At 40.1% G+C, this 13,715-nt stretch overlaps 1 protein-coding gene across 1 annotated transcript in view; it reads right to left on the reverse strand.

Moving 5' to 3' along the window:
- Positions 1-728: 728 nt before the first annotated feature.
- dennd1a (DENN/MADD domain containing 1A) overlaps positions 729-13,715 on the reverse strand; it is a 40,402-nt gene continuing 27,415 nt past the window's right edge. Inside the window, exons 17-22 of the mRNA XM_082541109.1 lie at positions 12,682-12,753; positions 12,275-12,331; positions 11,922-12,074; positions 9,011-9,075; positions 4,357-4,606; positions 729-3,947 (exon numbers count right to left, since the gene is read on the reverse strand). Coding sequence (XP_082397235.1) covers positions 2,916-3,947; positions 4,357-4,606; positions 9,011-9,075; positions 11,922-12,074; positions 12,275-12,331; positions 12,682-12,753 — 1,629 coding nt within the window. The 3' untranslated portion in view covers positions 729-2,915. The remainder of the gene's footprint in view (positions 3,948-4,356; positions 4,607-9,010; positions 9,076-11,921; positions 12,075-12,274; positions 12,332-12,681; positions 12,754-13,715) is intronic.

Genomic DNA, 13,715 nt, shown 5'->3' on the forward strand with positions numbered 1-13,715 from the left:
AGGCATACATGGAACGCCATAACCAAGTGGCCGGCATAGTGTACAGGAACATCTGTGCCGAGTATAACCTAGAAGTCCCGAGGTCAAAATGGGAGATGCCCCCAAGGGTGGTGGAGAATGACCGAGCTAAGATCCTGTGGGACTTCCAGATACAGACGGACAAAATGGTGGTGGCTAACCAACCGGACATAGTGGTGGTAGACAGACAGAAGAAGACGGCCGTAGTGATCGATGTAGCGGTTCCGAATGACAGCAATATCAGGAAGAAGGAACACGAGAAGCTGGAGAAATACCAAGGGCTCAGAGAAGAGCTCGAGAGGATGTGGAGGGTGAAGGTAACGGTGGTCCCCGTGGTAATCGGAGCACTAGGTGCGGTGACTCCCAAGCTAGGCGAGTGGCTCCAGCAGATCCCGGGAATAACATCGGAGATCTCTGTCCAGAAGAGCGCAGTCCTGGGAACAGCTAAGATACTGCGCAGGACCCTCAAGCTCCCAGGCCTCTGGTAGAGGACCCGAGCTTGAAGGATAAACCGCCCGCAGGGGCGCGCTGGGTGTTTTTTATATATATATATTATATATATATATATATATATATATATATATATATATATATATATATATATATATATATATATATATATATATATATATATATATATATATATATATATATATATATATATATAAGGTTAAAAAGAAACACACACAGACAGTGTGGTTGACACAAAACATTGTGAAATATGTAATTTTAATGAAACTGATATTTGTAGATTTAAATTATATGCAAATGCAGTAGGATACTATTCAGCAGTCTTTAGTCATTCTTAGAACAAATATAGTGTTGTCTTTACAAATAGGCACACAAGACAGCAGCTACAGCTGATCTGCACAGCACTTTCAAGCTGTTAATTTTTTTTGGTATTCACCACACATGAACGCATCAAAAATATCTGGAACGCAGTAAAAAGCTGAGAAAGACACTGACACAATTGTGTAATGGTAGAGAGGTCAGAGCAGATAATTTAGAAACTGATGGCCAAAGTGTGAGAAGCTATTATTATTCCTCTTACATCACAATGTTTAAGCAGCCTCATTAGCTAATCACAGTTGCAAAAACCAAAAAAAGGAAAATATATCAGCAAAGGCTTGTCCAAAAGATCCAGCAAAACAATACTATACAACAAGGGGTTTTAAAGTATTCATATATTTAGCAGACAAACAACTTTAAAATATTCCAGGAAATGTAATGTAATCTTATGCTTGTAGACGGTCTTAAAAAAATTATTGACAACACATTTTTTTCAGGTCAGAGAGAAAAGCATTAAACAGAATTTATCATGAAAGCAACAAACAAAACAAAAAAACCCCCAAAACAAAACACACCCAAGCAAAAAATTCATTGTGTACAAAGCTACTAAAACATCAATAGAAGAACTATGCACATGTGAGGTGCACTATATTTTGTAGTGACAGCCACTTAATTCGATTAGGATGTTCTTTTGCTATAGCAGACTAGCTAAAAATAATAATGTGAGCTAATCATAGAAGCTGACTTCATGAAAACGTGTGCTATTGTGACATTTATGCGCTTTCAGGAAATAATGGGTGCTATTCTTAAAGTTTATACACAGATAATGGGATGGCACTGAAGACAAATGACCCACAAGAGAGCTGCGCAATGAAATGTACAAGCAAATGTTTTGGTAAATGCCTTTACAGAAAGGCATTTTCCCCAGGAAAATCACACATGACGTAACACAATTTGTAGAAATGCATCCACGTTTCCCAATCTGTTTAATAGAAAGAGTTTGTCACTGGTCATCAATCAGAGGGTGAGGGTGTCATCATGTGACCATTTTTGCCTTCTATATCAGGACCTTCTGTTGCAGTTAATCGGTGCTTTTGGAGCAAACTGCTCTGGAGCCCACTAAAAGGTAATAACCTACTGAGAAGCTCCACAGAGGACTTTATAGGTACAAAGACCTTTTATTTTTCTTCCATCAACTCTGAAATGATGGCTACAGCTGGGTATTTACAAACCAACATCAATTTGCATTTCCTCTGAACAAACCATTTTCCTGCTTGTTTTAGTTTATTTTTTGAGGATAACACAGAGCTATTGTCTAAACAACTAATACTCTAGGGACCTTTAATTTTTTTTAAAATCGCTTTTGCAATTTCACATTCATGCATTTGACCAAAAACAGTATACTCACAGTTCCTCTTGTGCCCTGAAGACTACTACACCAAAGAAGAATTAAAACAAAAAAACGGTCTGTATTATACTTGCTTATGAACACAATCATGGATACTTGGAATAAAGAGGACCTCAGCATGTTCAAAGAATTAGAACACCTGCGTAAGAACTGTTGTCATGTTGACTTCTGTAGTTCAGTGTTAGAGGCTTTGAACTACAAAAAAAAGTAACTGGTTTGAAAATCACTTCATTTCTAATGCATCTACACAGATAGACTCATGACATGACAACAGAATGACTAATGTACCCAGCACAAGGAAGGTGGTTTTTAATGGTGCAGCTGATTAATGTGCGTTTTATTTATTGTATCTTGTATTTATTACTTCGGAATTTAGAATCCTGCCTCAAAAAAATAAGTTCTGACCTATATTCTACGACGGAAAAACTGGGAGCGCCTACACACTCATCAGCCTGGTTGCAGATAGCATACAAAATGTACCTGCTCTTTGTTTTTCCACTTAGGCAATCAGGACAACTCTATTAGAACTCTGACATGGCATTTTTCAGCAGTCTTTAATCTTCATTTAATCTGTATTTTTTTGAGCTAGACAAGTATAACAGACTAAATCAGATTATTCCACTATTAAAAGCAACCCAAGGTCCTGGATAGAGCAGTGGTAGAAGTGACATAAAATAATCTCTATGCACATATAAAGATTTTAGTCAAATGTTTCCCATTTCCTCCGGAGGTCCTCCACCTTCTGTTTTTGGGATGAAGCTGGTCTGGCCAAGGACAACAGGTCCCCAAAAGGATCCTGAGGCTTCTGACTGTCCTGTTCAACATTAAGTGGCTTTCCCAGTGCATTTATAGGTGTGGAAAAAGTGTGATTGCTGGCAGAGGAGTGAGGCAGAGAGGTGACTGATGACGGGAATGCTGATTGGAGCAGTGAATAGCTGGGTGGGGCAGTGGAACTGCCTGGCGAATGCTGTCTGTAAAGCCCCGGTAGTGTTGTAAATGACTGCTGCTGCGTTGGAGCAGGCATATAAGGGCCTGGCGGAGGTCTGGAGACTGTATTAAAGGGGTTTCCACTTATAATTGGTGAGTAATGCATTTGAAGGGAAGGGTTTTGCAAAGACTGGGTGAAAGGGTTTAGTGATAGGTTTGGATATTTTGGGAAAGAGGGCAAGCCCTGTGGGTAGGATCCAGGTTGTAGTACTAGCTTGTAGGAAGATGAGATACTACTATCTGTCCCATCAGTTGGTGCAGTGGAGCTGGTCTGTGCTGAGTTCTTTAGAGGATCTAAAAGGCTTATGAGATCTATACCTTCCTTAGTACTCTTAGGGGTCTTCAGCAAATCTCCATCTGTGGACATGCTCAGAGCTTGTCTAAACTCTTCTCCCCCTGATATAGTCCTTCCTTCACCAGTTCCTGCTGGTTTGGAGCATGACTGGGCTGTGGGAGGTGTCAAGACAGAACCAAGCTCAGGTGTCTTCCTTCCCTGGGGACGAGGAATAGTGATATTACCTAGAGAGGAAAGGTCCAAAGGCTCAGGGCACGTGCTGGAGCTATCAAGCCCTGGGGATTGGGTTCCTGTGTACACAGGAAGTTGGACAGATGGAGGTCTATTACAGGTAGAGGGACCAGGCAAAGGCATTTTTTCATGACCTGTACTCCACAGCTTGTTGTAAGAGTTGGAGAGCTTGAGCCCTGGAAATGTTCGTGAATTGTCACCAACGTTTACGTCCAGCCGCTGCAAGCACAAGAGATCAGAATTTAAAGAACCACTTGAGTTGTTTTTCTTCACAATTTAGCTCAGTAAATCCTACAGTACTACTGCTTCTTAACTCACATGGTGTAATATATATACATATATTATGCCATGAGCCATTATGAGTTTTTGAGATGAGATTTACTTACATACATACACACACACACACACACACACACACACACACACACACACACACACACACACACACACACACACACACACACACACACACACACACACATATATATATACATACATACATACATACATACACTGCCATACATACAGTCTGGAATATCTGGATTTAATTTAGAAAAAAACTAATCTTATATAATAAAATTAATTATAATACAAACTATTCAGGTAGTGTCTGGAACAGAAATCTCACCTGGTAGGTAAACTTGGGCTGCAACTCATCGGAGTCTTTAGAAGTCCTCAGATCCTCGAGACTCTTAGCCAAGGCAACTGGTTGGCTCTCAGGTTCGTCCAGGCACCCAAAAAAGTCACCAAGCAAGTTGAGATTGGAGAACTTCTCATTGACTGGGCTAGGGGGGGCAGTATGACTTTCTGGTGGCCCAAAACCAGTATCATGACTTTCTATCAACTCAACCTCTTTTAGTGTGTGGTACGGCTGTGGCCTGCAGGAAAAGAGATAAACCTGTTATTATAAATTCTTCCTCACAATGGATGTTATATGCACTTTTCTACTCTATTTTTCTAGCGCTTATGACAGCATTTCTCATTCACCATTCACATACACATTCATACAAGCATTTTTTCTATATCTAAGTGCTTTCTATGCAAGATTCACACGCCGATGAACACATATCTTGTCAAAGGATACTTCGACATGCATACAAGCAGGAGTCTGGGATAAAACAACAGACCTCCAAATCAGTAGATGACCTGCTCTACCTTTTCAGCCAATGACTTTAAAATAATTTAAGTTTGGAACATTTGCCCTTCAATGTTTTTGACTTAGACAGGCAGAGTTGGAGAACTTCATCATACTGGTTCAAAGAATCATGGTACAAATCAGATATTAACAGAAATTAATCATATACAAATTTTTTTTGTTTATTTCAGTAGATGCACTGCTCTACCTCTATCACAGCCACCACTCTTAAATTGCCCCTCCATGAATGGCCACCTCATTGTTTTGGAGGGATCCCAGGAGCCATGTTGTCAGGGGCAATTTGCCCCTAGTCAAGGCTCCCAAGGCAAATTAGTACTGGGTAAGGGGCCAGACTAAGTGTGATTTAAAAAACAAACAAACCCTATAATAAACCCCTATAACAACGAAATCCATAAATATTACTCAGACCAGGGGTCGGCAACCCGCGGCTCTTTAGTCCTTTTAGTGCGGCTCCGCGTGGTTTGGGAAAATAAATTAGAAGTATTTAGCTGAAGTGTATTTTCTTTATGTTAGTTCATTTTTAACTTGTAGTTCTAAATTGGAAGATTATTGTGATATTGAAATATAAAAAAAAATTGTACTCTATTATTTTTTCATCGCTCAAAATAAGCGTCACACTGGCGGAAGCCGGTATGCTCGCCGAAACGCCGTGCATTTATCGAGACTTTCAACCCCAGGTAGGCCAGTTATGGATCTTCGGATCCACATTATGTCAGCAGCTATTCGCCACCGTGAACTATGTTAAAAACAAACACCACTCATGCCTCACAGATGACAGCTTACAGTCCTGCGTAAAGATGAAAGTGACTTCGTACAGCCCAGATCTGCAGACGCTGTGCGCAGAGGTTCAGGAGCAGAAGTCCCATTGTAAACATACCACGGCAGACCCGACGATGTCTCCATGAACACGCTTTTCAGCATCTCTTTATTGACCACTTTTCACACACGGTTGCTGTACGCATACAGCCGGCTGTAGCTTTGCAGCTCACAGCCCGACACATACCAACAACAGCATAGATAGCACAGACGTAAAGGCGGCGTGGCGTGATTGCGGGTCCCGCTCAGGTGCGTCCGCCTCCCCTGCAGCGGCGCTGCAGACCACGCCCTCCACACACATTAACCAGGTAAAATACATATTTAGGCAGAATTTTGCAAATCTCTATTTTTCATCTTTTAGCAGCATAGTGCTTTTTTTTCCAATTATTTTTTAAAAGTCAGGTCAAGGCTCCAAAATCCCAAAGGCGATATAAGGGTGGCGGCTCACAGTTTTTGTTTGCTGGATTCTTTTAGTTCAGCTGGGTGTCTTTCCTTTTGTTATATTGCTTTAAGAGTTCAAAATGTGTTAATTACATTAATAAAATGTAATTTTCTCTGTAGCACTTCATGGATTTCATAAGCAACACACCTTAGTTGTTCACACAAAGCATAAAGGTAAAAAACAATATATACAGTGTTATCTTCATTTTAGATGTCAAAAAGTATTTGCGGCTCCCAGTGTTTTCTTTTGCGTGGAAACCGGGTCCAAATGGCTCTTTGGGTGTTAAAGGTTGCAGACCCCTGACCCAGACCATAATTATGGGGACCCCACCCTAGAGTCAGGCATAGGGGAGGGGCTCACTTGAGAGCACCTGGTGCCTTAACCTATGGAGCCTGCCCAGGCTCAGCCTGAATGAGTCACATAGGCCAGTCCTACCATAGGCCCACCAACTGATCTGTGGCTGGAACAATAGGGGTCTGCTGTTTTTTTCGTTTCTGCTTTTTCATTTTAACCTGTTTTGGTCCCTGGATGCTTAAACTTGCATGGCTTTGAACACTTCACTGTCTCTAAAAAGCCTGGAGTAGAGGATTGGGGAGAGGAAGGTCAGGCCATCTCTGGTTAAACAGCTGATCCAGGTAATCATTACAAATTGGATGGATGGATAGATGGATCAACGGAGTATAATAGTACTAAAAAAAAGCATCTACAGTACTAAAAAGACATGTTAACATAGAAGTAAAAGAAGAGCTGTGCTTATCACTGTACAGTGATAAGCACAGCATCGTCACCTTAGATTAAGAAGCTCTTGGATTTATTTTCCTAGTTGGTTGGGAAATTTGTTTGTGAAGTTTCCATATTGTTACCCTGACTTTCTCCCAAGTCTGAAGATCTGTATACTTACAGGTTTTTTTGTTTGTTTGTTTTTTACAACCGTAATGCATTTTACTGGTATACATTTCATTTCTTTAGAGATATTTAACCACCATTAGATAACATCTCTGGAGTAGGTTGCACTCACAGGGATAATTTTCTATGGAAGAGAAGTCATATGATCTGTGGAACACCCATTTGTGATTGGTCAGATGCTTCCCACACCACCCCTTTCACCCTTGAGTTGATAACAACCCTCAACAACATATGACCACTTATCCTTGTCACCAATTTTCCACCCCAATAATTGAAAGATATCCTGGGTATGTTGAACTTACTTTAGATCCCAGGTTTCATAAGCCCGTACCAACAACATAACATCGTTTTGTTTCCCTAATCGTACTAATTGTACAAATGTCCCTATCCAAGAACCTATCCAAATGTACAGCTTTAAAAGTAGCTATGCACAGACATGCCCACAATTACTGAAAGAGAAAAGGAATAAGAAAGGCTTGTTGATGAACCAAACAGTGCAAAGTCAATCAGGGAAATGCATACAGAGGCGACCACTCAAAAGGGACCGAGAAGAAAAAGCTGTCAGGAAACCCAGAGATGGACTCATTGTCGTATTGGAGCTCATCTCCAGACGAATCCTCAGACAGAAAGACTGTGTAGTGACGAGTAGGACGGACAGGGCTACAGTGACAAGAGGAAAGACAACAGAAAATACACAGTTCATTACACAGGGGGCAGAAAGCAAGAGGCACATTAAGAAGAGAAATTAGAAGAATTAGAAGTTTTCTAGTTGATTATTGATTTGAATGGGCAAAGAGTTTGTTGAAAAAGAAAATAATCCAAATTTTTGGCACTCCTTCAAGTAAATCCTTAATTTTTTCTCATTTCCAATGATGCAAATCTTGTTCCTGTAATGGTGCACACAGCTTCTGTCCTATTGCTCCATCTTTATGATGTCAAAAAGGGGGGATGTACTTATATAGGCATCACAGAAGTCCCTTCCACCTAATGTTCAAAATATCTGTTTACACAGTGTAGCCAATCAGAAGAAAGGTGGTTTAAAACAGTTTATTTCAGACATAGGGGCTAAAGGGCTGCACCAACGCCCATCACAAAATGTATTGATTTGTCTGAATTGTGAGTGATGCACCAAGAGGCAATTGAAGGGAGTCTGATTTGTGTCTAACTCAGTACAGCAGTACAGAACAACTGTTTCACCATCATCAATATCTTTCAGTGGTACCAAACAAACATTCCAATTATACTCTTAGTCGAGTCACTTTTGACCAGGATATGTTGTTCAATGCGCCATGTTAGACAAATATGTAGGACTGCTTTCTTCAATTTGTGTAATCTCTCTAAAATTAGAAATATCCTGTTAACTTAAAGTCCTCATGGTACCCTATTATCCCAATAGAGCACTTCGTTCTCAGGCTGAAGGTTTACCTGTGGCTCTTAGGATATTTAAAAGTAGAATTGGAGGGAGAGCCTTCCGGTTGCAGGTCCTTCTTCTGTGGAACCAGCTCCCAGCTTGGATTAGGGACACAGACACTCTCTACTTTTAACATTAGATTTAAGACTTTTCTGTTTTGACAAAGCTTATAGTTAGGGTTGGATCAGGAGGCCTTGAACCCACCCTTAGTTATGAGTTATTATTAATGTCTGGCTCTCTTTCACAGCATGTCTTTTGTCTCGTCTATCTCCATTTACCCCCACCGGTCGTGGCAGGTGGATGCTGAGATTATATTATCAGTTTATATGTGGATTATATATGGAGACCCATTTTAATATGATGAACTTAGAAGTGTCCAGGTATGTTGATTGTAGATATTAACAAGGTTAAAGAAACCCCCATGTTTTTTGAATCCTTTAGGCCCACAATTTATCCACTGCCTTTTCCAACAAGGGAACATTAACCTTATCTCTTGACTGAACAAACTCAAAAACAGTGGAATTTGCTGTTTATAAATAAAGTATGCTTACTGGTCAATGCTGCTTTCCAGACTCAGATTGCTGCTTGGTCTTTTCAACAGCACTGGTGGCCGAGCCTGTGGACATGACGAAATAGGAGAGAAAGGAGAAATTTTAATGTCAGAAATACAAATAATGTACCACTATCTAAAGAAAGATAGATATAGATTGTTATACATATATTGTGTATATATACAGTGGCTTGCAAAAGTATTTGGCCCCCTTGAACTTTTCCACATTTTGTCACATTACAGCCACAAACATGAATCAATTTTATTGGAATTCCACGTGAAAGACCAATACAAAGTAGTGTACATGAGAAGTGTAACGAAAATCCTACATGATTCCAAACATTTTTTACAAATAAATAACTGAAAAGTGGGGTGTGCATAATTATTCAGCCCCCTGAGTCAATACTTTGTAGAACCACCTTTTGCTGCAATTACAGCTGCCAGTCTTTTAGGGTCTGTCTCTACCAGCTTTGCACATCTAGAGACTGAAATCTTTGCCCATTCTTCTTTGCAAAACAGCTCCAGCTCAGTCAGATTAGATGGACAGCGTTTGTGAACAGCAGTTTTCAGATCTTGCCACAGATTCTCGATTGGATTTAGATCTGGACTTTGACTGGGCCGTTCTAACACATGGATATGTTTTGTTTTAAACCATTCCATTGTTGCCCTGGCTTTATGTTTAGGGTCGTTGTCCTGCTGGAAGGTGAACCTACGCCCCAGTCTCAAGTCTTTTGCAGACTCCAAGAGGTTTTCTTCCAAGATTGCCCTGTATTTGGCTCCATCTATTTTCCCCATCAACTCTGACCAGCTTCCCTGTCCCTGCTGAAGAGAAGCACCCCCAGAGCATGATGCTGCCACACCATATTTGACAGTGGTGTGTTCAGAGTGATGTGCAGTGTTAGTTTTCCGCCACACATAGCGTTTTGCATTTTGGTCTCATCTGACCAGAGCACCTTCATCCACATGTTTGCTGTGTCCCCCACATGGCTTGTGGCAAACTGCAAACGGGACTTCTTATGGTTTTCTGTTAACAATGGCTTTCTTCTTGCCACTCTTCCATAAAGGCCAACTTTGTGCAGTGCACGACTAATAGTTGTCCTATGGACAGATTCCTCCACCTGAGCTGTAGATCTCTGCAGCTTGTCCAGAGTCACCATGGGCCTCTTGGCTGCATTTCTGATCAGCGCTCTCCTTGTTCGGCCTGTGAGTTTAGGTGGACGGCCTTGTCTTGGTAGGTTTACAGTTGTGCCATACTCCTTCCATTTCTGAATGATCGCTTGAACAGTGCTCCGTGGGATGTTCAAGGCTTGGGAAATCTTTTTGTAGCCTAAGCCTGCTTTAAATTTCTCAATACCTTTATCCCTGACCTGTCTGGTGTCTAAATCCAATCGAGAATCTGTGGCAAGATCTGAAAACTGCTGTTCACAAACGCTGTCCATCTAATCTGACTGAGCTGGAGCTGATTTGCAAAGAAGAATGGGCAAGAATTTCAGTCGCTAGATGTGCAAAGCTGGTAGAGACAGACCCTAAAAGACTGGCAGCTGTAATTGCAGCAAAAGGTGGTTCTACAAAGTATTGACTCAGGGGGCTGAGTAAATACGCACACCCCACTTTTCAGTTATTTATTTGTAAAAAATGTTTGGAATTATGTATGATTTTCGTTCCACTTCTCACGTGTACACCACTTTGTATTTGTCTTTCACGTGGAATTCCAATTAAAATTGATTCATGTTTGTGGCTGTAATGTGACAAAATGTGGAAAAGTTCAAGGGGGCCGAATACTTTTGCAAGCCACTGTGTATGTGTGTATATATATATATGTATGTATGTGTGTGCATATATACAGTGGTCCCTCGCTATAACGCGGTTCACCTTTCGCGGCCTCGCTGTTTCGCGGAACAACTCTTTCCAATAGCTTTAGCTCATAGCTCATTATCTTTTCCACTCTATAGTTACTACAGCTCCGCCCATTACCTTTGTTCTGTTTTATGTCATGTTTTCCAGTCACTGTGTATTTATATACCACTCTGTATTTAATATTAGTTACTATTAATCTCTGGCTATCTTCCACAATGTGTCCTTGTCCTACCTTTCTCCCTTTACATTTTTTCCTCACTGACCAAAGTTCTTGCTCACAGGGGGGTCATCTGATTATTGGGATTTTCTGTTTTTTCTCTGTATTATTGTAGGGTCTTTAACGTACAATGTAAAGCACCTTAAGGCAACTGCTGTTGTGATTTTGCCCTATATAAATAAAACTGAAACTGAACTGAATTCTTGAAAACTGGGACCAGTACACTTCTTCTCTGCTCTTCAGACTTCCTTTCACTTTGAGTTAATCAATCTGGTTAGTCCATTGCCCTCTCTTCTATACAACTCCATACTTCACAGGACTTTTTTTTTCCTGTGCCCAAGTGATTTCAAACATTCACATACAGACTCAGACTAATGGATCCATCAGAGGCAATCCTTAGTAGATCCCTGATTCCATCATTCAAACAACCTTCCAATTTGTAAATGAACCACTTTCCCACCCATAAGCTGTTTCTTAGATATTTGCAATGAATAGCTGTACAGGTGTACCTAATAATACAGCCCATGATTGTATATAGTTTAAAAAAATAATTACACACGTCAGCTTATCTACTCTGGAACGTAAATATATAGATAGTGCTTTGCGAGCACATTTTAATCTTTTTTTTCCAAATTTAAATAATTACAATATACAATATCAGTCTCATATTTTTGTACTGGGAGATGCAATCAAACATAATGCTACAAACAGAATAATGCTATTTTAACACACCACATTTAAATCCCCCTTTGACATAGCATTTCAGGTGTGCTATGACATAAGTGTTTCATATGAAACGTTTTTAGCGTTTTTACATTGTCACATCCTTTTTGCCCACCTGTCCCAAGTGCATAGTGACTGGCCGACTGTCTTCCCAGTTTTGCAGTGACCTGTTGCTTCTAGCTGCACCAGTGGAGGTGGAAAATCCTGCTGTGCTGTCATCATCAGTCACTGCTGACCCCTCAGTGGAGAGTCCATTCTCTGCTTGCTCCTGCAGTGGTGGGGGGGGACACAGGAAAAAGAAAAGTTAACAAAGGTGAAAGTAGTGATGGCAGAGAAGGAAAAGAAGGACAGAGGCTGCATGCTGTGGCTGGAAGGCCATAGGGTCAAAAATGACAGATTAGGGAAGCCATCATTATAATTCATGATTAAAACTCCCAAATGATTCAGAGCAGGAAAACAAATCAATACCTTTTGCTTCAACCGACTCTTGACTTCTCTGATCCTCATTTTTGCATGGTCCTTGGCCTGTTGAGCACATAAGCACACATAGGTCATTGCCATTGTGAATGTATTTACATCTTCTTATGATTCTTACATTTCAAAGGAAAGTTGAGGCAAGTCTCATCTACACAGTGAAACTACGTAAATAAGAATAAAGGTGCAGAGTATCACCCACGTCGACACCTCATGCTCACAGATCCTTTATACTTTTCAGAGGAGCTCTGTTAATTAAACCTTGAAACAATATAGCTTTGTAACACACAAGGTTTGTTGCTGATATGGTTGATCACCATGTTAGCTCATATTGTAACACAGGGGATTAATATTAACAGCTGATACATGGAAGAAATTTCAAAAGTCACTAAAGTGCTCACAAATTTATAAACTGTCTTCATAGCTGGGTTTGCTTTGGTCTTCACTGTGTTGAAGATGGCTCCACCACCTTTCTGCAAAACAAACAAAATTGTTATATATTTATATATATTACGATTAATTTTTAGTTGAACCAGTATCATCAAAGTTCTCAAACTCCAATCAAAATCCTTAAAACCAGTTGAAACATTAAATTAACATTAGCCCATCAAAGTTTCTGTCTCAAAAAGGAGAGGCGGGTGTCTACTAATCTGAAGGTCAATGGTTCAATCCCAGGCACCTGTGGTCTGCATGTTGAAGTATCCTTGGGCAAGATATCAAAAAATCAGATTCCCCTGATGCACACTTGAGTGTATGAATGTTAGGTTAAAAGTACTTAGGAACAGAAAATAATTTGCTTATATGAAAGTACGGGTGAATGAGTCTTATGGTAAGAAAGCACTTTGACTCCTCAAATAGAGTAGAAAAGTGCTATATAGGTACTAATCCATTTACCATTTTGTTAGCAGTGATTTAACCAACATGGAAAAAACAAGGGAAATGGTGTCTTTCCCAGTTTGCAACAATTTTTAATCTTTTATTCAGAGTGTTATCAGTGTCATTCTGCATTATGTGATACCCCACATACAAGAAACCTGTTAAAGCCTCTTAAAAATGTTACTCATGGAAATAACTGGTGATATGAAATAACTATTGAAACGTCACCAATTTTCTTTCTTTCTTTCGTTCTTTCCATAGATTTTCAATTGGTCAGGTAATTGGTTGGGCCATTCTAGCAGCCTTGTTTTCTTTCTCTGAAACCAACTGAGAATTTCCTTGGCTGTGTTTGGGACCATTGTCTTGCTGAAACGTCCACCTTAATTTCATCTTGGTATATGGTATTGGTATATTGGTATTTCGTTATCTTGGTATATGCAGCTGATTTTTAATCAAGAATGAACCAGTCATTTGTTTAATTTATCCTTCCTTAAATTATATGAAGTGTGCCATAATGAAAAACAGTCCCATGCCATGATGTTCCCACATCCATCATCAA

This window comes from Aulonocara stuartgranti (assembly GCF_965226115.1).
Source record: "Aulonocara stuartgranti genome assembly, chromosome: 7".
Lineage (NCBI taxonomy): Eukaryota > Metazoa > Chordata > Actinopteri > Cichliformes > Cichlidae > Aulonocara > Aulonocara stuartgranti.